This window comes from Vipera berus (assembly GCF_964194415.1).
Source record: "Vipera berus genome assembly, chromosome: 8".
Lineage (NCBI taxonomy): Eukaryota > Metazoa > Chordata > Lepidosauria > Squamata > Viperidae > Vipera > Vipera berus.
In genome coordinates, this window is record NC_138211.1 from 23621483 (window position 1) to 23647119 (window position 25637).

The 25637-nt window shown below is 40.7% G+C and overlaps 2 protein-coding genes across 2 annotated transcripts in view; one reads left to right on the forward strand and one right to left on the reverse strand.

The window, feature by feature from the left end:
* The window catches only part of KANSL3 (KAT8 regulatory NSL complex subunit 3), a 31429-nt gene extending 31285 nt beyond the window's left edge, over nt 1-144 (reverse strand). Inside the window, exon 1 of the mRNA XM_081334057.1 lies at nt 21-144. The gene's annotated coding sequence lies outside the window, so the exon portion shown is untranslated. The remainder of the gene's footprint in view (nt 1-20) is intronic.
* LOC308671673 (RNA/RNP complex-1-interacting phosphatase-like) overlaps nt 27-25637 on the forward strand; it is a 29552-nt gene continuing 3941 nt past the window's right edge. Inside the window, exons 1-8 of the mRNA XM_081334065.1 lie at nt 27-485; nt 5555-5630; nt 7506-7637; nt 16733-16856; nt 19951-20011; nt 21490-21536; nt 22462-22537; nt 24591-24692. Of these exons, the coding sequence (XP_081190191.1) occupies nt 121-485; nt 5555-5630; nt 7506-7637; nt 16733-16856; nt 19951-20011; nt 21490-21536; nt 22462-22537; nt 24591-24692 (983 nt within the window). The 5' untranslated portion in view covers nt 27-120. The remainder of the gene's footprint in view (nt 486-5554; nt 5631-7505; nt 7638-16732; nt 16857-19950; nt 20012-21489; nt 21537-22461; nt 22538-24590; nt 24693-25637) is intronic.

Here is a 25637-nt window from a genome sequence, read left to right on the forward strand (position 1 = left end):
GCAGCGGAAGCGCCTCTCACCTGCTTCCCAGCCGAGCAGGGCTGTGACGCCACCAGGGCGGGACAGGCCCGGCCAGGCCTCGCGCTTTTGCGCACGCGTGAGGCGCCGGCGGCGGCGGCGATGGCGTTCGGGATCGGCGGCAGGTCGGGCGCGCGGGCCGGCAGGCTGGGCCTCCCCTTTCAGGCTGCAGAACCGCTTTTCAGGCCAGAGGAGCAGGCCGACGGCGGATGGGCGCATGCGCGCTACCCCGTCCGGCCTGCAGGCGGCGCTCCGCGCGGCGGGAGCGGCGCAGTCCCTCGGGTGCCACTCCTACGTCCCGGCGGTTGGCAGGGCCGCAGCGGAAGCTCTGGGTCTGCCCAGGGCCGGAAGCCGGAAGCGGCGGAGGCCGACTCTCCCGGCCCAGCGCCCCAGGGCGGCGGCTGGCGCGACGGCGGCTTCGTGCCGGGGGGAGCCATGGGGAAGCGGAGGACCGGCTTGCCGGACAGGTGAGCGGGGTGAGGCCGCTCTGGCCCGGGGGTGTCGGGCGGGAGAAGCGCTTCCCCGGGAATCGGCTCTGCTGCCCGTCCTCCAGCCCTGCTCTCTGCCGCTGAGCGAGGCGGTGCCGTGCAGCGGCGATTTCCCGACCGCGGCCGCTTTATCGGGCAGCGCCGGCGCCTCTCCTCCCTCGGTCTCCGTGATTGGGCAGGCGAGGCGGAGGCTTCGAGTCGGAACGGCCTGGTCCGCGCTTGATCCTGTACTGACCCCTCCAGGGTGGCGTCCAGTTAGCCGTTCAGTGTATTGGCGTCAAAGCTACCCAACTTCAGACACCCTCCTGCTTAATTTCAGGGCCGGGCAAAAAAAATTTGCTGAAGGCATCCAATCCATATTAAACTCTTACGGCGTTTCTGTAAATCCCTTGGATTCATTTATTTTTTATTGCTCCCTTGCAATAGAAAATAAAAATCATTTGGTGTGGGTGCTATTTAACCTCTTCCCATAGTTTTCCCAAGAGGAGATTGCTTGATGTGATTTGATTTTTCAGATATACAGGTGAAACTCGAAAAATTAGAATATCATGCAAAAGTTCATTTATTTCAGATATGCAACTTAAAAGGGGAAACCTAGCTACTGCTGAGCTTGTAAGCCGCCCTGAGTCTCCGGAGAAGGGCGGGATATAAATAGAATTAAAATAAATAAAAAATAAATAGACTCATTACATGCAAAGCAAGATAGTTCAAGCCGTGATTTGTCATAATTGTGATGATTGTGGTGTACAACCCCAAATCCACAATCTCAGAAAATTAGAATATTACATGCAATCAATAAAAGAAGGAGTGTACATAGAACGATATCGGATCTCTGAAAAGTATAAGCATGCATATGTACTCAGTACTTGGTTTGGGCCCCTTTTGCAGCAATTACTGTCTCAGTGTGTTGTGGCATGGAAGCTATCAGCCTGTGGCACTGCTGAGGTGTTATGGAAGACCAGGATGCTTCAATAGCGGCCTTCAGCTCTTCTGCATTGTTCGGTCCCATGTCTCTCATCTTTCTCTTGGCAATACCCCATAGATTCTCTATGGGGTTCAGGTCAGGCGAGTTTTCTGGCCAATCAAGCTCAGTAATCCCACGGTCATTGAACCAGGTTTTGGTGCTTTTGGCAGTGTGGGCAGGTGCCAAGTCCTGCTGGAAAATGAAGTCAGCATCCCCATAAAGCTCGTCTGCAGAAGGAAGCATGAAGTGCTCCAAAATCTCCTGGTAGACGGCTGTGTTGACCCTGGACTTAATGAAGCACAGTGGACCAACACCAGTAGATGACACGGCTCCCCAAATCAACACAGACTGTGGAAACTTCACACTGGACTTCAAGCATCTTGCAGCGTGTGCCTCTCCATTCTTCCTCCAGACTCTGGTTGATTTCCAAATGAGATGCAAAAGTTGCTCTCATCAGAAAAGAGGACTTTGGACCACTGAGCAACAGACCAGGTCTGTTTTTCTTTAGCCCAGGTAAGACACTTCTGACGTTTGTTGTTCAGGAGCAGCTTGACAAGAGGAATACGACATTTGAAGCCCATGTCCAGGATCCGTCTGTGTGTGGTGGCTCTTGATGCACTGACTCCAGCCTCAGTCCACTCCTTGTGAAAGTCCCCAACACTTTTGAATGACCTTTTCCTTAACAATCCTCTCCAGGCTGCGCTCATCCCTGCTGCTTGTGCACCTTTTTCTTCCACTTTTCCCTTCCACATAACTTTCTATTAATGTGCTTTGATACAGCACTTTGGGAACATCCAGCTTCTTTTGCAATTACCTTTTGAGGCTTTCCCTCCTTATGGAGGGTGTCAATGATGGTTTTCTGCACAACTGTCAGGTCAGCAGTCTTCCCCATGATTGTGATTCCTACTGAACCAGACTGAGAGACCATTTAAAGGCTCAGGAACCCTTTGCAGGTGTTATGGCTTAATTAGCTGATTAGAGTGGGACACTTTGAGCCTAGAACAGGGGTGTCAAACTGCCGGCCCGTGGGCCGGAGCGTCACGGAGAAACAGTGCCCATCCCATTTTTGGCAATGGGAAAAAGTTACGATACGTCGCGTGATGTCACGTGACGTCGCGAGTTTGACATGCGTGGCCTACAATATTGCACCTTTTCACAATATTCTAATTTTCTGAGATTGTGGATTTGGGATTTTCATGAGCTGTAAGCCATAATCATCACAATTATGACAAATCACGGCTTGAACTATCTTGCTTTGCATGTAATGAGTCTATCTCATATATTAGTTTCCGCTTTTAAGTTGCATTACTGAAATAAATGAACTTTTGCACGATATTCTAATTTTTCGAGTTTCATCTGTAGTTTTGTTGTAATGCAAGTAAAATGAACGGGAAACTCACACACTGCTGGCCAGAGGAGTGGCCTTCCGGGAGCTGCGGCCCTCCCTCACAGGTGTATCAGGAGTGGAAGTAGCATATTAGGAGGTCCCGGCCCAGATGAACCAGCTCATCTTGAACTAGGAACTGTAGGAAGACCTTGCTTACTGACCGCCATGTACAGCAGCTGTTCAAACTTACTATCCTACTACTACTACTACATTCATTTCAGAAGCTCCTACCAAGGCACTCCCGGTGTCAGAACCCACCCCAATCCACGTCTTAGGAAAGAAGAACTCTTGGAGACAGGATTGTCCAAGCAGGATCTTTTACTAAAACATGATTGTCAGTGGAAAATCTAGACAGGATATGGAAACTGTTGCAGATTGATACTTTTAAAGTGTTCCCGAGTAAAGCCCTCTCCCTTCAGTCCATTTGGTTAGTCCCGGATCAATTAAGGTTCAGGTGTCAAAACCTTCCATGGGAAGAGGGATCTTCCATGCCTTTACGACATTTCCTTCCTCCCCTTCAGATTCCAATTGGAGATACAAACCAGAATCTCTCCCCCCCCCTTTCTTTGTTCTTCTCAGTTCAAAGGTTCTTTCCCTGATCTTTGATGACGGCCTCCAGGCAGGCTGAATAAACAACCTTGCATCTAATGGATAGGGATGGCCAATTAACATCCTCTCTTCTCCTCCTTGGGAATGGCAGAATCCAGTGAGGGGTGTGAGATTCGGGGGTATACAGATAGGGATTTAGGAATGGGATATAAATGGATTCTGACACCCGGTTGAAAGGATTAGCTGATGACATCACCATTGCCCAGGGGATGCCTAAGAGGGCTCATTTTCATGTCCCTGTTATTTTCTCACTGAAGTGGTATATTTACTTGCATTTGCATGCTTTCTAACAGTGAGATGGGCAGGAACTGGGCAGATTGATGGCAGCTCGGTCCATAATGTGGCTTGTGCTCTGCTGAGCCGTCCACTCTCCGTGGTCTTCTGACTCAGCATCCTACCCACATGAACCACTGTAGCCCTTTTACAACAATGCTGAAAAATATGACCGCTGCCTGTATTTACAAACCTTCAGTGTCCTACAGTCATGTGATTGCCATTATAGCCAGTAGTCATTTTCCTGCACATGATCTGTTGCTTCCACCCTCCCTCCCCTTGCAGAGTGGAGAGATTGCAGAGGAAGGGATTAGAAGAGAGTAAGTAGACACCAAGTGGGGAATACAAATTGAAAGCAATGTGCTTGTAAGGACCTGCCTCAGTTAAACCTCCCAAGAAAGCAGAACTCTTGTTTCAACAGGAACTTTTATTGGAAGGTATGACAGCAGGAAAGTAAGGCAGGATCTGAGAATTTCCTGTGTGAAACAGTAGATTAAAAGAACCCAGTCAAACCCCACCCCCTCTGTCCATCTGGCTGTTTCACACAACCAATCCATGGGTGTCAAATTGTGGGAAAGAACCGATTAAGGCGCAGGTCTCAAGGCTGTCAGGTTTCTCCGCGGCCTCTTCCCTCAACCTGGAGATAAGGCAGATGTCCGGAGGCACATTCCATTCTTGCCCCAAGCAAGATGCTTCAAACAAAAAGGAACAAAGCAAAGGAATGCACTGCAGAAAACCCATCAGTTCCCCCCCACACACTAGAATGGCAGAACCCAAAAACAAGGGGAAAGAGAGATAAATAGGGGTTCTGACAGTGCTGGTGCCAGCAGCCCTGAGTGTACTGCCTAAACAGCCCAGTACATTCCCCGTTATGTGCTTCCTTGTTTGTAATCTCTTCCTCTTCAGTGAATGTAAAGACAAACAATTCCTTTCTTGCTAACTATTTCAGTGTATTCCAAAGCGTGGGGCAGTGGAAAAAGGGGAAGGTGATCTAAAATGATTAAGAGACAAATAAAAGCAGGAGGGGTAAAACTGATTAATCTTTTGTCAATTGCAGGCAGGAGCTGCCAACCTGGCTATCCCTGCATTGTCCTGAGTGTTCTAAAAGGTCGGAGAATGGATTTCCCACTTAGCAATAATGCTGCTGGTCCCAATGGTGGTTGCTAAATAAGGACTATTTCTGGTCTCTTGTTTGCTGCCAAGGGTTATTCTGCCGAGTCATCTTTCTGTATGTGAGAATAGAATAGAGTAGAGAAGAGAAAAGAGCAGAACCTCGGAGGTCTTCTAGTCCAGAAGACGTTAGATGGCAGGAGACCCTTCACAGTTCTTTCACTGGCATGGTGTGGATGGTCCACAACAATTCTTTGGCACTGCCAATCCCATTAATGTTCCGCAGGATTAATTAGCTACTTCTTTCCTTCAGGGGAAAGGGCAAGGCTGCAGCTGAAGTGCACTGAAGCGTTCAGTGGTGGGGAGCCCAAAGCCCCCCTGACCTGGATGGGCTGATTTGGCAAGACAGATCCATCAGCTGGAAGTGGTTTTCATGAATCAGGTGCAGCAGAGTATTTCCTTTGGAAATATGTCTACCTGCTCAGAAAAAAAGACAAAAATAGTTTGGGATAATAGAGATAATTTCATCAATAGTTTGATTTCTAGTTTGAAATGAGAGTTTGATAGCTGTTTTCTAAAAGTGCCTACATTTGAAATGTATTCACTGCCTCAAGGGTTCTCAGCTTCTATGTTATCCTTCCTCACTGCAACTCTATCCTAATCACATTGAAGCAAAAGCAATACATTGTGAAGTTTCCTTTCTAGATGGACTGATTATCTGCCTCTTGGAAAAAGAATGCCCGGGACGCGCTTCATTGCCTTTAAAGTTCCTCTTAGGAAGGTAAGTAAGGTGAAGAATGTAGTCACTCAATTGCTTTAATTTCAGTGCCTTTTAAACATAAAATGTCACTTTGGGGCAAGTGATTTGCTGGTACTGTGTCAGCAATTTGTAGATTTCATGTAGCTTTAACAAAGTGTACGTTTTTAAGATTTTTTTCCCAAGGGAAGGAAATATTTTGAAAGCAATTTTAAATTAGTGAATTTGTTAGCTTCAGAGTCAAGTAGAACAAAGTGTCATAAAAGTAGTCTAAATAAATTTATCCAGACATTGATGGATGCTACAGGTATTTTGGATATATATATATATATATATATATATATATATATATATATATATATATATATATATATATATATATATATATATATATATATATATATATATATATATATATATATTCACATTTATATCCTGCCCTTCTCCAGGTATTTTGGATTCCACACACTATCTATCTATCTTTCTATCTATCTATCTATCTATCTATCTATCTATCTATCTATCTATCTATCTCAGGGCGGCTTACAAGCACAAATCAATGTGCTTAGCAATTTGATGGGCGGAATCCACAGGACGGGCATACGAGAGTCAAATAATAAATAGTTGTTTCCAGTGAAGGAACATGGTGGGCCAGAGCTGCCTCTTAAATCAGACTGCAACCAGCTGTCATCAGCCAAGTGGTTGCTTGGTGAGAAGCTTCATAGAACATTTCTGCTTGCTGTTTGTTCTACTTGGGGGGAGGGGGCCTAACTCATCTGATTGCTCTAGGTCAGACATGTCAAACTCGTGATGTCATGTGACATCGTGCAATGTATCGGGATGGTTTTGCCATTGCTGGCAGTGGGGTGGGTGTGGCTTCCGGATAACGCATCTGGCCTGTGGGCCAGCAGTTTGACACCCCTATTCTAGGTAATGCCTGTTTTTGATCATCATCATGTGATTCTTGGCTTGGTGTCTTCTGAATCTGACATTACATAGGTTCAGCTGGAGTAGCTTCCTCAGAATTGGAGGCCTGGGAATAACACTTCTCTGCCATCTTGGCCATCCTGCACTCCAGGGCTACAGGGCAGAGATGGGAGGGAGTCAAAGGCCTTGCTAGGCTGGGCATACCTTGTCAAAGGCAGGAAGAAGATGGCAAGGTCAGCTGGGAGCAGTATTGAGCAGTGATGGGGGGGAAATGGGTGAGGGGAAGTTGAAGTGCATCTTGTGGTTGTAAGTGTGGGCAGGCTGCCAAGTGCCCAAAGTTTGATCACATGATTGCAGGGGCACTGGAATGACTGTAATTACAATTAGCACCATTACTTTGAACATTTGCTGAACATTCATTAAGTGAGGGCTATATGTAGTAGGGCTAAATTACTTGCGAGGGCTACATTAGTTGTATCATATACAAGTATTTCTTCCTTATTGACCACTCATTCAGCGACTGTTCAAAGTTATGATGACACTAAGCAAGGAGAGTTAAGACTGGTCCTTAAAGTTGTGGCCATTGCAACACCCCTGCAATTATGCAATTGTGATTCAGGCAATTGACACACAATTTTAATGGTTGCATCTTCCCACAGTCATGTGATTGCTATTTGTGATCTTCCCTGCCAGCTTCCCACAAAGAAAATCATAAGTTGCAGTTATACGATATTGCACTTAATGATTGTAATTAGCTTCATAACTGCATGATAGGTCAGCGCAGTCACATGATTTTTCACTTTATGAAAATTATCACTTAATGGTGGCGGTCCCTTCCAAATTATAGTTGTTAACTAGTTGAGGACTGTACTCAAGTTACACAAGGTTATGCAAATACAGCTGTGCTTGGCTTCTGATATGTATCAGAGTATCTTGACAGTTTAGCAGCAAGACTGAATAATCTTTTTTCAGAGTTTTGAATGGAGGCTTGCACCAGACAAGCGCTTCTCCCCCTCAGACCTTCTCACTGAAGTGAAAGAGCAAAAAGAGGAACTTGGTTTGATCATCGATTTAACATACACAACACGCTACTATGACCCAATGGTAAGTTTCCTTTAACAGGGATAAATTATATGATCTTACTTGTTAATACAGTCATTGCTTTGGGATTATAGAAGTAACTTTGAGACAAGGGGTTTTCAAGTTGGTTTCCTGAGTATAATACTTATAATCAGAGTCTTCAGCAGTTGTTAGAGCTGGAATATTCCATTGATTTGCATTTCCTCTACATTTCCAGTGCAAATTCTGTTTGGGAATTAAACGTAACACATTTACAGTCATTTTTACCTCTGGTAGTCTTCATTTGTTCAGTGACAGTTAAAAATTGCGCTATTCCTAAACAAAGGGACTTAGGACTGATGTTCAGAGTTATGGCCATTGCAGCACACACACATCATGTGATTGGATCTGGCCTCTTGGCCACATGTTTGCACTTAGGACAGGTTGCCAAGTACTCTGCCGTCATGTGATTGCCATTTGCGATCTTTCTTGGGATCCGAGCTTCCTTTCTCTGGCAGTGTGCCGGTTCCCACTCACACTGGTTCCCTCTCTCATGCGAAGGGGAAGGCTGCAGAGAAATGTTTCCCTGGCCCAGTGCAGGAATTCCTTCTGCTCACAAAGTCCCAAAGGTGCTGTTCAAAAGGCAATTAGACTATTTTGTTTTTTTCCTTGAAAATGTTTCGCTTCTCATCCAAGAAACTTCTTCGGTTCATACTTCTTCTTGGATGAGAAGTGAAACATTTTCAAGGAAAAAACCAAGAAAGTCCAGTTGCCTTTAGAACAGCACCTTTGGGACACCCGTGACCTGGGTGACCGGGAATCTCCATAGACGTTCTGCTCAGAAATAGGGGCTGCCTGTCCTCTTTTGGTAGGCAGCAATTTCCCTCAGTTTATCAAGCCTGCGAGGACAGAGATGGCAGTTGCTGAGCAAGATGATCCCATGGGCATCTCAGGGAGTAACAACTGTAATGGGCAGGCTCCATTACAGGTTGTAGATTGAGACCTACCTGTAATTCAGAATGCAAAGGTCTTACCAGAGAGGGAGCTCTTCACTCCTTATGAAACAGAGAGATCAGAAGGACTGTACCACAGCTTGAGAACCACGCAGAAGCCGCTTGTGTCTGATGGACGAACCTCAGAAAATGATATCTTTTTTAAATAGGTTTTATTAGTTTTTATAGGGATAGGAGTAAGGTGGGGTTGGGATTTGGGTTGGGGTTGGGGTTTTTCTAAATAACATGTCAATATTTAGCAAGCAGCAAAATGTCTGGGTTCATGTGTTTAAACAAACAATAATAGATAATAGATAATTATAATAATAAAACTTTATTGTCACAGTACAACATGTGTACATTGAGATTAGCTATCATAAACAATATGTTAATTGCTTGATAGTCTTTTTGCTAATATATATTCAAAGTTACAAATCACATTCCTTTCTAACTCGTTTTTCTAGCCATTGATAGAAATTATACATGTTCTAAAATACACTTCTTTCTCTTTTATCTTTAAAGTCAATCTATCCATTTCTGCATAGTCTAAAATTTTCTTAATTAGTACTTTTTCAGCTGGTAAATTTTCATTTTTTCAATATTGGGCAAATACAATTCTTGCTGCAGTTAGTACATGTAGCATTAAATATCTGCAATCTTATAATTTGCTATTATTCCTAAGAAAAATAATTTTGGCTTAAGGTCTATTTGTTTTTTAGTCATTTTCTCCAACCATAATTGTATTTTAACCCCCAATCTTTTCGCTTTAGGGCATGTCCACCAGATATGATAATAAGTACCTGGTCTTTGTTTGCATTTCCAACAGTTGTTTGAAGTATTTTTAAACATTTTTGCTAATCTCACTGGTGTTATATGCCATCTGTAAAACATTTTATATAAGATTTCTTTATATGCCACTGCTTTAGTTAATTTAACATTTCTTTCCCATAACTTTTGCCAGTCTTCTAATTCTATACAGTTGCAAGAAAAAGTATGTGAACCCTTTGGGATTACGTGGAGTTTTGCATGAATTGGCCATAAAATGCACTCTAAACGTCATGTAAGTCACAACAATAGAAAAACACAGTCTGCTTAAAATAATACTACACAAACATTAGCTGTTGTCATATTTTAATTGAACATAACATGTAAAATTCACAGTGCAGGGTGGAAAAAATATGTGAACCCCTAGCCTAATGACTTCTCCAAGAGCTAATTGGAGCCAGGAGTGAGCCAACCTTGACTCCAATCAGTGTGATGCTATTGGATGTGTTGCTGACAGCTGTCCTGCCCTTTAAAAACACACACCTGTTTTGGGTTTACTGGTCTCAAGAAGCACTGTCTGATGTGAACCATGCCTCACAGAAAAGAGGTCTCAGAAGACCTACGATCAAGAATTGTTGACTTGCATGAAGCTGGAAAGGGTTACAAAAGTATCTCCAAAAGCCTTGATGTTCATGTGTCCACGGTAAGACAGACTGTCTACAAATGGAGAAAGTTTAGCACTGTTGCTACTCTCCCTAGGCGTGGTCGTCCTGTAGAAATGACTGCAAGAGCACAGCGCATAATGCTTAATGAGGTAAAGAAGAATCCTAGAGTGTCAACTAAAGACCTACAGAAATCTTTGGCACATGCTAACATTTTTGTTGACACATCTACAATAAGGAAAACATTAAACAAGAATGGAGTACATAGGAGGACACCACGGAGGAAGCCATTGCTGTCCAAAAAAATATTGCAGCACATTTGAAGTTTGCAAAAGAGCACCTGGATGTTCCATAGCACTACTGGCAAAATATACTGTGGACAGATGAAACCAAAATTGAGTTGTTTGGGAAAAACACACAACACTTGACTCAGCCTTCCATCCTTCTGAGGTAGGTAAAATGAGGACCCAGATTGTTGGGGGCAATAATCTGACTTTGTAATAATGCCGCTGGGGGGGGGGGCGAAAGCCCTAATAAGCAGGCATATACATAGAATGAAGGCCATTGCTAAGCACATTGATTTGTGCTTAGAGTGTAAGCCACCCTGAGTCTTCGGAGAAGGGCGGGATATAAATGGGATTAAAATAAAATAAAAATAAAAACACTGTGTGGAGAAAAAAAGGCACAGCACACCAACATCAAAACCTCATCCCCACTGTAAAACATGGCGGAGGGAGCATCATGGTTTGGGGCTGCTTTGCTGCCTCAGGGCCTGGACGGATTGTTGTCATTGATGGGAAAATGAATTCCAGAGTTTATCAGGACATTTTGCAGGAAAACATACGACCATCTGTCTGCCAACTGAAGCTCCGCAGAGGATGGGTGATGCAACAGGACAATGACCCAAAGCATACAAGTAATTCAACAAAACAATGGCTTCAACAGAACAGAATACGCCCTCTGGAGTGCCCCAGTCAGAGTCCTGCCCTCAACCCGATTGAAATGCTGTGGCATGACCTTAAGAGAGCGATTCACACCAGACATCCCAAGAATATTGCTACACTGAAAGTTTTGTGAAGAGGAGTGGTCTCTGATCTGCAACTACAGGAAACATTTGGTTGAGGTTATTGCTGCCAAAGGAGGGTCAACCAGTTATTAAGTCCAAAGGTTCACATACTTTTTCCACCCTGCACTGTGAATGTTTCCATCTTATGTTCAATTAAAACATGACAACAGCTAATGTTTGTGTAGTATTATTTTAAGCAGACTGTGCTTTTCTATTGTTGTGACTTACATGACGTTTAGAGCGCATTTTATGGCCAATTCATGCAAAACTCCACGTAATCCCAAAGGGTTCACATACTTTTTCTTGCAACTGTATAATATCCAAAGTTCTTTGCTCATATTATCATTGTTTCTTTTACTTGTTCTTCTTCTTTAAGTTTAACAGAAATTTTTAGAGTTTCTTAATCAACTTTTCATCTGTTTTTAACAGTATCTGATTAATTTCTGTTCTTTATAGAATCCCATTGTTTTAGTATCTTTTTCATATCTCATTTGAATTTGCAGATATGGTCACCATGCTAGATCAATACCTTTTTCTTGTAAATCTTGTCTGTCTTTCAATTTTTCTTCATTGTCCAAAATATCTTTATCGGTCATAACTTTATCGTAGTTAATTAAATTTGGGTAAGCAAAAGCTTCCATTGTTAAAAGCCATCCAGGTATCTTAATATAAATTTTTTTCTTTTATTTTTTCCCATTCTAAAAGAAGTGCATTTCTTATAAAATGGTTTTGAAAGTATCTTATGTATTTTATTCTTCCCATACCATAGAAAGGCATGCCAACCAATTTGTAGGCCATGCCCCTCTAGGTACAATAGTCTTTTGTCTCTAAGCATTATCCATTCTTTAAGCCATGTTAAAATAGTTGCTTGGTAGTATAACCTCCAGTCCGGCAGTCCAAATCCTCCATTTTCTTTCGCTTCGTGTAGCATTTTCAATCTAATTCTATCTCTGTTTCCTTGCCAGATAAATTTCAATATTGTTGTATTCAGTTCGTCAAAAAAGGTTTTTCCCAGCCTTACAGGAATCATTTGAAATAAAAAGAGTATTTTTGCTAAAATACTCATTTTCACTGTTGCTATTCTCCCCAACATTGAAAGTTGGAAGTTATTTTTTTAGCAGTCTTACATAGTTATCTTCTTTTATTGTTACACATCTTGTTGTTAGATCAATTCCCAAATATTTAACTTTTTTAACTATTTGAAGATTTGCTTTTTTTGTTAGTTGCTTTTTTTGTTTTTCTGTTAGGTTCTTTGTTAGCACTTTAGTCTTTTCTCTGTTTATTGTCAACCCTGCCACTTCTCCAAATTTTTCTATTTTCTCCAGAAGTTTAGTGCTTGTTTCGAATGTACCTTCCAATACGCAAACCAAATCATTTGCAAATGCTTGTAGTTTATATTTTTCATCTTTTATCTCCAGTCCTTTAGTTTCTATATCTTGTCTAATATTTCTATTCAATACTTCCAGTGTTAGTATAAATAGGAATAGAGATAGTGGGCATCCCTGTCTTGTGCCTTTTTAAATATTGGAGTTTTCTGTAAGGTCCCCATTTACCATTATTTTGGCTGTTTGTTTACAATAAATTGTTTTAATTACATTTATAATTTTTCCCCCAAAGTGCATTTCTGCAAGTTGCTGGAACATAAATTGCCAGTTTACGTTGTCAAACGCTTTCTGTGCATCAAGGAATATTAAAACCGTCTCTTTCCCTGAATGAATTTCATAGTACTCTAACAGAGGGGTGTCAAACTGCCGGCCCACGGGCTGGACATGTCATGAAGAAACCGCGTCCACCCCATTGCCGCCAATGGTGTCACATGACATCACGTGACGTCGCGAGTTTGACATGTCTGCTCTAACACATCAAGAATCATTCTTAAATTATTTTTATCTTTTAGGTAGAAAACCATTTTGGTCTGAATGTATAAATTAGATCAAAAATTTCTTTAGTCTTTCTGCTATTGAGGTGAAAATTTTATAGTCTACATTTAATAGTGATATTAGTCTATAGTTTTTTTATTTGCATTAAATCGGAGTCTTCTTTCGGTATTTAAGTAATATTGGCTTCAGTCCATGTATTTGGTATTTTAGCCTCCAGAAGTATTTCATTTCACAGTTCTTTCGAGATTGGACTTAATACATCTTATAATGATTTATAAAACTGCAGGTAATCCATCTGGACCAGGAGTCTTATCAATTTTGTTGCCTTTTTATACCATATTTTCTGGTGTATAAGACGACTTTTTAACCTATGAAAATCTTCTCAAAAGTCAGGGGTCGTCTTATACGCCGGGTGCTGAAACTTTAGGGACAGGGCTGGCTGGAAAACCTGGAGTGGATCTCCCATTTGGTCTGCGCAGGGAAAGTGGGACCAATTGGAGAAGAAGCTGCAGTCTGTAATTTTTTACAGGCTGGGGTCTGGGCGTCTTTCCTTCTAAAGTTGAAGAGCAGCTGCAGTCTATCCCAACTTGAAAGGCAGGTGGGAAATGCAGCAGCCAGAGCAGCTGCTTAGCTCTAAGGACACATTTGACTCAGGGACTGGGCGGGCTGGCTGGAAAACCTGGAGCGGATCTCCCATTTGGTCTTAGCAGGGAAAGCTTTAGAGTGAATTAGGAAAAGTTTAATCCACTTGCACTGTTTTATGTTTACATGTTTGATGACAAACAGCCTTATGTTTATAAGTGACAGTTTTCCTACTAAGTACCTGCATGTCATAAGCATTTGAATTAAAATTACCATATTAAAATCAAATCTGATGTTTTTTAATTTTTATTTGGTGTGCATTGGAAGAGGGGTAGTCTTATATGGCGAGTAAAGCCCAAACCCTATAATTTAACAGGAAATGTAGGGGGTTGTCTTATACGCCCAGTCGTCTTATACGCCAGAAAATACGGTAGTCTCTCTAATCTCCATCATTGATATTTTTCCATTTAATATATTTCAAATGCTCTCTGAAATTTTTGGTGAGTCTGCTTTTTTAAAATACTGCTGTATTTTTTCTTTCCTCTGCCTTGTAAAGTATCTCATAATCTAATAATTTTGTTAAGTGTATCATTTTGAAACTGTAATTCAGCTTTTTGGATCTTGTAGCTTGTTTATCAATTTTTTCTTTTTCTTTTTTTCAGCCTGGCTTCTTGGGATTTTCAAAAAAAGTTCTGTTTAGCCCTTTTAATCTGTTGAGCCATTATTTCCATCTTGGCTAGATTTAATTTATGTTTTATTATCTCCATTTATTTCTTAAGTATTTTCTTTTGTGGATCTATTTGTAATTCTGATTCTAACTTTCTGAATTCTTCCTTCAACTTTTTGTTTTTTTTCTCTTTATTCATTTTAGCAATATAAGCTATAGCCAACCCTCTGAAATATGCTTTAGCTGTGTCCCACTCATTTTGAAGTGATGTTTCTTCTTTCTTGTTTATTTTGAAGAAGAAATCCATTTCCTTTGTCACTAGTTGTAGAAATTCTTTTTCTTACAGTATAGATTTATTCAAAGACCATCTTAATTTTTGTCTTAATTCCTCTCCAAGTCATCTTTATTGGGTTATGATCTGCCCAAACATTAGTTTCTATCTCAATTTCTTGTATCATTGTATTAGGTTCCAAAGATGTCCATATCATATCAATTCTAGACGATGGTTTATGTCTGAGTAAAATTTATATTGTAATTTCTTTGGAGTTTTTTCTCTCCATATATCTTGGATACAAAGTTCTTCTGTCATTTTAAAAATGCTTTAGGTAATATATTTCCTCCTTTTCTCCCTTGTTTGGCGCTTTTATAGTCCCAAAGTTTCCCATTATACAAAGATTTTGATAGTTTAAATCTAATATTTTTTAATGTAATTTTTGGTAAAATTGTTCTTGTTTATCATTTGGTGCATATATATATTTTTGATCCATCATTATTTCCACCATTAATATTCTCCCCTCTTCAACCGCATAAATTTGTTTAGGGTTCATCGTTTCTTTAATGTTGAAATGCTAAAGCAAAGTGAAGTTTACCAATTTTCTGTTGTTCTAATAACTTATAATGTTGTGTCTCTTAATGTGTGTTTCTTGAAGACAAATTATATCCATTTTTAATTTTTGTAATTGTGTCAAGATTTTTTTCCTTTTTGAAGGAGAATTTAGTCCATTTATATTCATTGACAAAATCCCACTCTCCTCCATCACTTTCAATTATATCTAGGTCGATCTTATCTGTCTCTGATCTCTTGGTCTTGCTCCTTCATATACATACATATGTATGTATGTATGTATGTATGTATGTATGTATGTATGTCTTTTTAATTTCTTCCTCCTCTCTTGGTTTGACTGCTCCTTCTACTGCCATTTCTTTCTGTTTCTTTGCTTCTCTCTTTATACCGGGTTCAGAGTCACCTCCTTCCAAAAATGCTCTATGGTTGTCGAAGAATTCCGTTGCTTTAAGTGGCATAACCAGTCTATATCTTTTCGTATCCCAGTAGATTAAAATCCCTTCTGGAATCAGCCATCTGAAATTCACTCTTCTCAGAATCTCGACTCTTGTAGATCTTTTGAGAAATCTAACATGTACTTCCCTGGGGACTTTATTTCTTCTAGCATACTTTGAATTGACTCGATAGATCTGGTCTAATTCTCCTTCCATTTGCTGTTTCCCAGTTCCTAATGCATCTGCCAATAATTCCGTTATCAAGTCTAGGCAGGGCTTTTTTTCTCATAGAACGCTCAGAACGGAGTTCTGGCACCTTTTTTGGATGGAACCTTGTAGGATAGGCAAGGCGGATTGTATGAAATGTGTGAGTTCCGGCACCTTTTTCTTTTACAAAAAAAGCACTGAGTCTAGGAGATCCTCTTCCTTATCTTCCATTATATTTTGAAATCTTAAAAAGTATGAGGATCTTTCCATCTCCATCCCAGCTATCGAGTCTTCTAGTTCTTCATTTATTTGGATCAATTTCTGATTTTCATCTTTTAAAACTTCTAGTTTCTGGTCAACCTCAGTTGATTTATCTTCTATTTTTTGGGTTCTTGGTTGATTATCTGTGATCATCTGTTTAAAATTTTCCAATTGAGAGTCCATATTGTTAATTTTTTGATTCATTTTTATCAAAATCACTTTTCAATGAGGATATCTTCAGGACAGCCTCTCCTGCTGACCAAAGCACTTCATTCTGAAATCTAGATTGAGAGAAGAAGCTTGATGCATAAGATATGCAAGCCCAAGTTGTTCAGGGCTTGAAGTATCAAAAGCAACACCTTAATTATGCCTAGAAAACGTGGAAATTTTTTAACAGGCATTATGGACTCCCCTTCTTACACGCTGAGTAGCAAATTGACTGCTGTATTTTCCACTGGTTGAACTTCCAGGTTCATCTCAGTAGTAGCCTTACATACCGTACATTGCAGTAGATCAGTCTGGAGGTAACTTAGTGACTGACACACAGCACTCTCTCAGAGACAGCTGGCTATGTTTAGTGATGGCTACCATTGCTCCCTGAGAATCCAGATATAGTTAGGTCCAAGAAGATCATCCTGATATTGTGTAATCTAAGGTGAGCATTCATGATCATTAGCCTTGTCATTGTTTGCCTGCTCTATTGAGCTGATTTATTTTTTTCTTAAGTGGCTGTTTGGGTATTCATTTCAATTATTTCAAGGGCTTTGCATTTTCTTTTAGGAACTACCAGATACACTACAATATTGTAAAATTTTAACAGTTGGACATCAAGTACCAAATAACGCTATAGTTTCTAAATTCAAAAGCGCTGTAAAAAAATTCCTCAAAGAGAACCAGCATAATGGTGAGTCCCATTGGATGTGCAAACATTTTGATTTAGTAACAGAATTTTTGCATTAAACCCCAAAAATTCCATTCCTAAACCTGTTTGTGGACCATTTCAAGGCAGTCACTGTGGAACAGTTTCCGGAAATAACTTCCCAATTGGTGGTGGTTTGAGGAGGATGAAACGAATCTGTTTTGGGCCTAGTCCAGCTAAGAAAACTTTAAAAAGCTTTCAGTTTGGAGAATTTACTTCCTGAAATAGCTGATTTTAATTATAACCAACACATCAAGATAATACCAAGCCGAAAAGGGTTGGTAAAAACAGAAAGACGTTCTGGAATAATAAAACTAGATACTGAGGATAAATAAGCAAGAGATAGGGATACTTGTATTACTTCAGGAACACATCAGTTAATCCTTGCCTAAAAACTAAGTTGCCACTATTAAATAATTCAATGTATCTCCATTTTCTTAGAGAGTTTCTGCATATTGTACATTGTACTTTTGGGGAAGATCCTGGAAAAATAAACAATGGGTGTGTGAACACCTAGAAGCAAGCTTTATACTGCTTTGGTAATGCCACACTTGTAAAATTGTGTCCAGTTTGGGTCACAACGATACAAGATAACGTTTATTGTCATTTTTTTTACTGTGGGCACAACGGCACACATCAATTTAAGTTGCCCACTCTCAAAGTGAAACACATACATGACACACAACTAACGTGTGTAGACCCACACCCCTACATTACATAACAAATAAACATTAAATACTATCCATCTTGAATATATAACGGAAGGAGGAAGCCTGAGAGTTCACAAGGTTAATGCTGTATGGAATGAAACTATGGCTGAATCTGGATGTTCTGCTTTGGATACCACGAAGCCCCCTCCTCCCAGAAGGGAACAAGGAAAACAGGTCGTGAAGAGGGTGTGTAGTGTCCCAGATAATCTTATGGATTGCTCAAGCAATTCTTCTGTGCTATGTCCTGGATGGAGGGGAGGGAACTGCCATGATCTTTTCGGCCATCCTCACCACTCTGCACCGCCTTCCTGTCTGAAGCAGGGATGCTTGCAACCCAGACTGTGATGTTGTATGACAGGATGCTCTCAGTCGTCTCCCTGTAGAAAGTGGTCAGAACAGGGGAAGGAAGATGAGCTTTTCTCATGTGATGCAGAAAGTGCAGGCGCTGCTGAGCCCGCTTCACCAGTTTCTCACTGTTGAGCGACCAAGCTAGCCTACTCATTAGCTGCACACCCTGGAATTTGATGCTAGTAACCATCACCACAGGTGAATCATTAATGCACTGAGAAGTGTGGCTGTGCCTGCCTTTTCTGAAATCGACAGTGATTGATTTCAGGCTATTTTTCTTACACCAGTTCACCAACCCCTCAAACAGTGCTCAAGAAAATGGTATTAGAGGTATTTGTTCCAACTCGCACATATTGGGGCCTGTTGGTAAGAAAATCAAGAATCCAGTTGCACAAAGGAGTGTTTAAGCTTAAAAGGCCCAGTTTGTCTACTAGATGCTGGGGAATGATTGTGTTAAACACCAAACTGAAGTCAACAAACAACAAACGCACGTATTTCTTTCCTCTTAAGTGCTTCAAGCTCAGATGGAGAACAGAAGAATCGCATCCTCTGTAGAGCGATTTGGTCAGTAGGCAAACTGAAGTGGGTCAAATGCTGGCGGGAGGCTGGACACAATAATGTCCTTTATCAGCTTCTCAAAGCATTTCAAAACAGTGGATGTCAGTGCAACCGGGCGGTAATCATTGAGGCCTGTAATTGTGGACTTTTGGCACTGGCAAGATGATGGCCATCTTAAAGCACGATAGGAACACTGCCTACTGCAATGAGAGATTGAAAATATCTGTGAGAACACAAGCCAGCTCATCTGCGCATTCCCTAAGGACACATCCAGGGATGTTATCTGGGCCTGCTGCTTTCCGAATGTTAACTTTCTGCAGTGTTTTCTGGACAGGTGACATCAAAGCTTAGCACTTGCTCGTCAGGATGGGGCACAGCTTTCCTAGCAGGAGTGCTATTTGATGCCTCAAATCTACCAAAAAATGTATTCAGTTTGTTTAGGAAGTCTGTGTCGTCCTTGCATCTCGATGGAGTCACCTTGTAATCCGTAATGGCCTGGATCTCTTGCCACATTCGCCTGGTGTTTGTTGGGTCCTGAAAAAAGTTCTGAATTTTCTGGCAATGCTTTGCTTTGCTTTGCACCTTTTATGGCACTTTTCAGATTTGCTCTGCCTGTTCTAAGTGCCAGCATGTTACCAGATTTAGAAGCCACATTCCGTGCTTTCAGCATCTTGCAGACCTCATAAGTCAGCCACGGTTTTTCATTCGCCCTCACAACGCTTTTCAGGACACAGACATCTTTTATGCACTTTTGGATATATGCAGACACCATGGTGGCATACTCAGCATTTGTATGTTGGTCATCAGTAGCTGCATCCTTAAACATGCCCCAGTCTGTGTACACAAAGTAGTCTTCTAAACAAAAAGATGTTGAGACTCTAAAGAGTGCAGAGAAGAGCAACAAAGATGATTAGGGAACTGGAGGCTAAAACATGAAAAACGGTTCCAGGAACTGAGTTTGTCTAGTCTAGTGAAAAGAAGGGCTAGGGATGACATGATAGCAGCCTTCCAATATTTGAGGGGCTGTCATAGAGAAGAGGGGGATCAACCTATGCTCCAAAGCATCCAAAGGAAGAAGAAGGATGAAAAGGAGAGAAGCAACCTAGAACTATAGGAGAAATTTCCTGATAGTGAGAACAATCAGCCAGAAGCGGTGGGTGCTCCATCGCTGGGTGTTTTTGAGAAGTGGACAGCCACTTGTCTGGAATGGCATAAGGTCTCCTGCTTGAGCAGGGGAGTGAACTAGAAGATTTCTATGGTCCCTTCCAACTGTTATTCTATCAAGAGTTCTGTATGCCATTTTTAATTTACACTTGACGTTACTATTTTTTGCCTGTAAATACTACTGCCTCTTGCAATACATTAAAAAAAATCAGATATATTTGTTCAAGCAGCTAAAAAGTAAAATCATCTCTGTAGTTGAGCCTTTATAAATACACCATTTGCATTTCCTATCTCTCTAGACAAACTTATTGGAGTCCACTGTACACATGGCTTGAATCGAACAGGTTACCTTATTTGCAGGTAAATTTTTCTTAGAAACAAAGGTGATTTAGCTGGTGTGATTTGAAAATTCACATCTGTTGCAGAAATGTCAATTTATGTTTATCTTCAGTTGATATATTGTTGGATTGGGTTGTACTTGGTTAATTATAATTCCTCTAGAAATTTTTTATTTTCTGTTAGTCTTAATACTATAAAAGAACAATGAAAGGAAGGGAGAAGACAGGGTTTTTTATTTAGAAAAAATCATAATTGCTTTTTAGGCAACCCAGATGTGCCTGTTTGTCAGAGATCCTAATTTCTCAATACAGTTTTGTACTTTAAATCTGAAACTTTGGATTTTTATTTTTGTTAAACATGCTTCCCAGGAGAGCTTATCCATGAATTCCAAGGGAGAGAATTAGTAGGCACATTTTTATAATCTTTAATTTCTTAAAATTGAGAAATATTTTAGAATTAGTTCTTAAGTTGTACACAGCTATTAATTTTTATATTTCCAGAGAACTAGTACAGGTAATCCTTGACTTATGGCCAGTTGCTTCGGGACAATTTGAAGTCACAGTGGACCTCCTTGGGGCCACTTATGAACTAGGTTCAAAATTCCAGTGGTCATTGTCCCTCCACTTCCTCGCTCCCAATTCTTATGGTGACACTTTGGGCTCTTGCTGGCCAGGTTGCATTTACCGCCCGTGGCCCCGTCCAATTGCTCCTGCCCACCCCTGCGTTTCAGTCTTGCTGAAAAGCTGCATTTACTTCTGAGTCTCAGCAAAACTGGCCCATTCTTGCCTACTAGGTTGTAAGCCTCCTGGAGTCTTTTGGCAAAATGAGTGGCATATAAATTTAATAAATAAATAAGTAGTGAAACTTGGGTTCATTTAACAACCATGATAGTCACTTTATTATCATAGTGATTGCTTAATGACCACAACAAAAAAAGGTTGTCAAAACAAATCGATCACATGAATGACCTGATGTACAACCATGATTGTGATAGGCAGACTCCATTACAGTTGTAACTCAAGGACTTCCTGTATCTCAGTCATGTAATTAGTAGACAGACTCTTATTTAGTGATGTGTTCAATTCCTCTGTTTCTGTTCATTTTTAATGCGCAGTAAATATTCAGAGTTGTTGTAGTCCAATAAATGTATTTTTAAAACTGAACCAATTTTTAAAAATGTTATGGGATCTCATTTCCATGGAGTAATGAGGGATGTCGTACAAATGATGCTGTTTGTGTTCATTTATCTCATTTGTGTAATTATATCATTGCACAAATATTAACTGACAAACTGCATAAAGTCTCATTTTATTGGAACTCAGTAAACTGTAAACAGGTTGTTTTTAGCAGACTGGATTTCCCTTTAAATTTACATCATGCAGATAATGTAAATCTGAGAGTGAATTTGATCTGTTTATGGTCTGTTGCACTGAAGTCTAGTAAATGAGCTTCACTGTGTTATGTTAGCTTTCTTCTTTCTTTATTATTGTTGTACTAAGATACCTTATTGACGTTGAAGGAATGGATCCAAACACGACAATAGAATGTAAGTGTTGTGCCCTTAATTGAGAGCACTCTAGTTCAACTCTTTATTGCCTACAGTGTAGCTAATCAATTTAAGTTTGCACAGCCAAAAAAAGAAAAGAAAGACAAAAAGCATTAAACACTAATAAGCACTGTGAATTAACCTAATTTGTAGTGCCCTGCTTTATTGAAATAGTAGGATTATGGGATATGATAACCAAAATAATAGCTATTAACTGCAGGCATATTTTACAAGCTATCATGCAAAAAAGAAACATTTTTCAGTTTTGATTAGATATAATATACAGTGTTGGTGATATAATTCATCAGATTATCTAGAAAAAAAGTCTCTATGACTGCTTCAAGTTAAACTTTTTTAAAATTAAATAACTCCGTAACTTTCCCTTTGCCACTGAAATACTTATAAAATACATAGGGAATTTGAATTGCACTGATAAAGAAAAGGACCCACAATGCTTTCTCTAAAGATTTATTTTTCCTGTTGCACATAGTGCGCATCGCTGTAATCTAATACTGGGTCAACAATAGACTTGCACTTTCCAGTAGGGTTGTGCAAAACTGATTGCCCTAGTAAAAATGAAGCATAGAATGTCCTGCTGTTACTTAGAATGTCCCATTCAGAATGAGATGTTTTGCATAAAACTATTTTCTGACTGACAATAGTGATCTGGTTTCCATAGAAAACTATCTTGGTCTCCATGCTGCAAATTTAGGAGTTTCCCTGAGAAAACTAGTGCTCTGCCTCTGGCCCCATGTCAAGAAATTGCCTGTGGAGATAGAGCAGTTTATTTTATACAGTAGAGACTTTCCAAGATTCTCTAGAATTAAGATATGCTGCTGCTTTGTGCTTTAATGAAAATAGTATGTGTAGAAATAACATCTATATAGTGGGGCACACAGAACATTACAGCTATTTTTTTTCATAGTGTTCAACAGATGCAGGGGACATTCTATAGAGAGGAAGAACTATATTTCTGCTCTTCAGAAAACACCTGGAACAAGGTAATTCTCTCTTCCATTTTGACTTGCTGCAACATTTTTTTGCATTTTGTACTATTGAATTCCTGCCTGTAAAATTGTGTCCCATAGCTGCTAGCTCTTGCATATTATCCTATAAGCAACATACGAACATATCCCTCACAGTTTCAGAATGTTACACAAAGTGCAAAAAACCCCCCCTAGTACTAAGCAAAAGAAGTAGGCACTAGATCATAGGAAATCAATTGAATCTAATTTATACAAATGCAGTAGCAATTATGCCTGTCCATATACTACTATTGAGGCCTGTAATTGTGGACTTTTTTTTAATACTATTCCTCTAAATTATCCTGATTTTCCCCAATCCCATCCTTCGCTTTATTTTGCTTGAACTTCTCATGCTTTCTTTTTTAGAATCTATCAACACCATCCAGCCAGTTTTCTCTACAGATAGTCCTTGGGTTACAACCACTTGTTCAGCATCCTTCAAAAGTATGGTGCTATACAAGGAGGATATAAATCTGGTCCTCAAAGTTGCATCCATCACAGCGTCTGCGTAGTCAGATGATCGCAATCCGGACATTTGGCAACTGGTTCATAATTAAGAAAAGTGAATCAAAATAGCAATTATGTGATCACCATTTGTGACCTTCCCTACCAGTTTCCGTTAAGCAAAGTCAATAGGGAAGCCAGTATGAGATTCACTCCCACAAGGCTGCCTTTTTGCCTGTCCGTCTGTGCTCCATAGCCCTGACTGCAGTGCTCCCCCTCTTGTCTGAATGCTGTAGGATCCACCCATGGCACCTATCAAGCCACACTGTAGTGTTCACCTGCAGCACCACCCAACCATAGTTCTTGCCCACTGGCCTGCTTGCCTGGGATTCCCATGTCACGGTCAATACTTATTGTAAATTATTTGGCCAACATATCATTGTCTATATCATTATTTTTATTTATTTTTTATTTTTATTCCATTTATATCCCGCCCTTCTCTGAAGACTCAGGGCGGCTTACAAACTTAGCAGTAGCCTTCATTCTATGTATATGCCTGCTTGTTAGGGCTTTCACACACACCCCAAGCGACATTATTACAAAGTCAGCTTAATTGCCCCCAACAATCTGGGTCCTCATTTTACCTACCTCGGAAGGATGGAAGGCTGAGTCAACCTTGAGCCTGGGGGGATTAATGTCTCTCATTAATCGGAACCATGACATCGCCAGTTGCCATACTATAATCACATTTCCTACAGATTTATCCATAAGTACATTAAACCATGGGAACATGATTTCCTGCACATTTTCTCCAAATTGATTAGACCACCTTCATTTAGTTCTTTTACATCGTTCCTTTTTTTAGTTTCACAGACACATAACCTGTCTATTTTCTCTCCATTTATTTCTTTCCTTAATTCATGCTCTTTACCACTGTCAGCTATTCCAGGTAAACCAGACAAGAAACAGGATTAGATGAACTAATTCTACCTTATTGTAAGGCTACATTAACAGAGTCTTGCAAATCATGTTCAAACCATCACTTAATCACCTGAACCTAAATTTCTTTCTCCACCATTAAGCCACTTGGGGTTCCTTCCTCTCGTGTGATTGTTCCCTAAGCAGTATATCTTTCCTTCCTCCCCCAAGGTCATCCACAAGTTCCACTACAACCAGTGACAACATTTACTTTCAGAGTCACAGTTTCCCACTTGCCATGGTCATCACCAAACCACTTTACAATGTTAACTTCCACGGTTCATCATGACTTTGCTCATCCAAGGCTTTCACATAATGCTTGTCATAAAAAAAGGGATAGAATAATTACTTGTTAAAAATAAACACATCCCAATGCAGCACTTCCTGCTAGTATGTTGGTCAGCTTGAGCACAATTTGCATAACCAAAACCCAGTTTTACACTGTGTTTTTTTCTATTCTGAGCAAACTAGAACTTTGCTATAGTAGAAACTCCTTGTAAGCCAAAAGACTATGCCTAGCATCTAGAAGTTATTAACAGATACTCTGGACCCCTGAAAGCAATATTTGAAATAACTCTATTTGATTTTCTTATGTTTTTTTCCAAAGGAACCATCATATGGCTTGGATAAAAGGGCATGTTGGTCATATCCCAAATCCTGATTATGAAGTTGCTGACTATGAAGCACAAAACTGGGAACACGCACCAAGGTTTTTCTTCTTCTATTTCCATGGATTCAGTATAATTCAGTGAAAATTTATTTTTATTTTTTATTTTTATTAGATTTGTATACCGCCCTTCTCCCGAAGGACTCAGGGCGGTGGACAGGGCCATAAATACCAAAATACCCAAAATACAGAAATTAAAAACAAATTAAACCCTAGTGCCCAAATGCAGAAAATAAATTACATTAAAACAATAATTAAAACCAAAACCCATCAGACCAGGCCGGCTTGTTCAAACAAATAGGTTTTTAGATCACGTTGGAAGGAGCGAAGGTCGGGAGCCATCCGGAGCTCAACTGGTAAACGGTTCCACAGGTCAGGCGCACCCACAGAGAACGCCCTCCCCCTGGGGGCCACCAGATGGCATTCTCTGACCGGTGGCACCCTGAGGAGGCCCTCTCTGTGGGAGCGCACTGGGCGGACGGAAGTTGACGCCGGCCGCAGGTGTTGCTGTAGGTGCTCCCTTAGGTACTCAGGACCCATGCCATGTAGGGCTTTATAGGTCATTACCAGCACCTTGAATCTCACCCGGAAGGCAACTGGAAGCCAATGCAGTTCACGGAGCAGAGGTGTAACATGGGAGTATCGGGAGACCCCCAACACGACTCACGCGGCTGCATTCTGCACCAGTTGGAGCCTCCGAGTGGTCCTCAAGGGCAGCCCCATGTAGAGAGCGTTGCAGTAGTCTAACCGAGAGGTCACGAGCGCATGAGTGACTGTACGCAAGGCATCCCGGTCTAGATAGGGCTGCAACTGGCGCACCAGGCGAACCTGGGCAAAGGCCCCCCTAGTCACAGTTACTATATGATCTTCTAAAGAAAGCTGTGAAGCTAGGACTCCCAAGTTGCGAGCCCTATCTATGAGGGGTAATAACTCACCCCCCATAGTGAGAGATGGAATGATCTGAGTTTCCTGAGATGCTGGCACGTA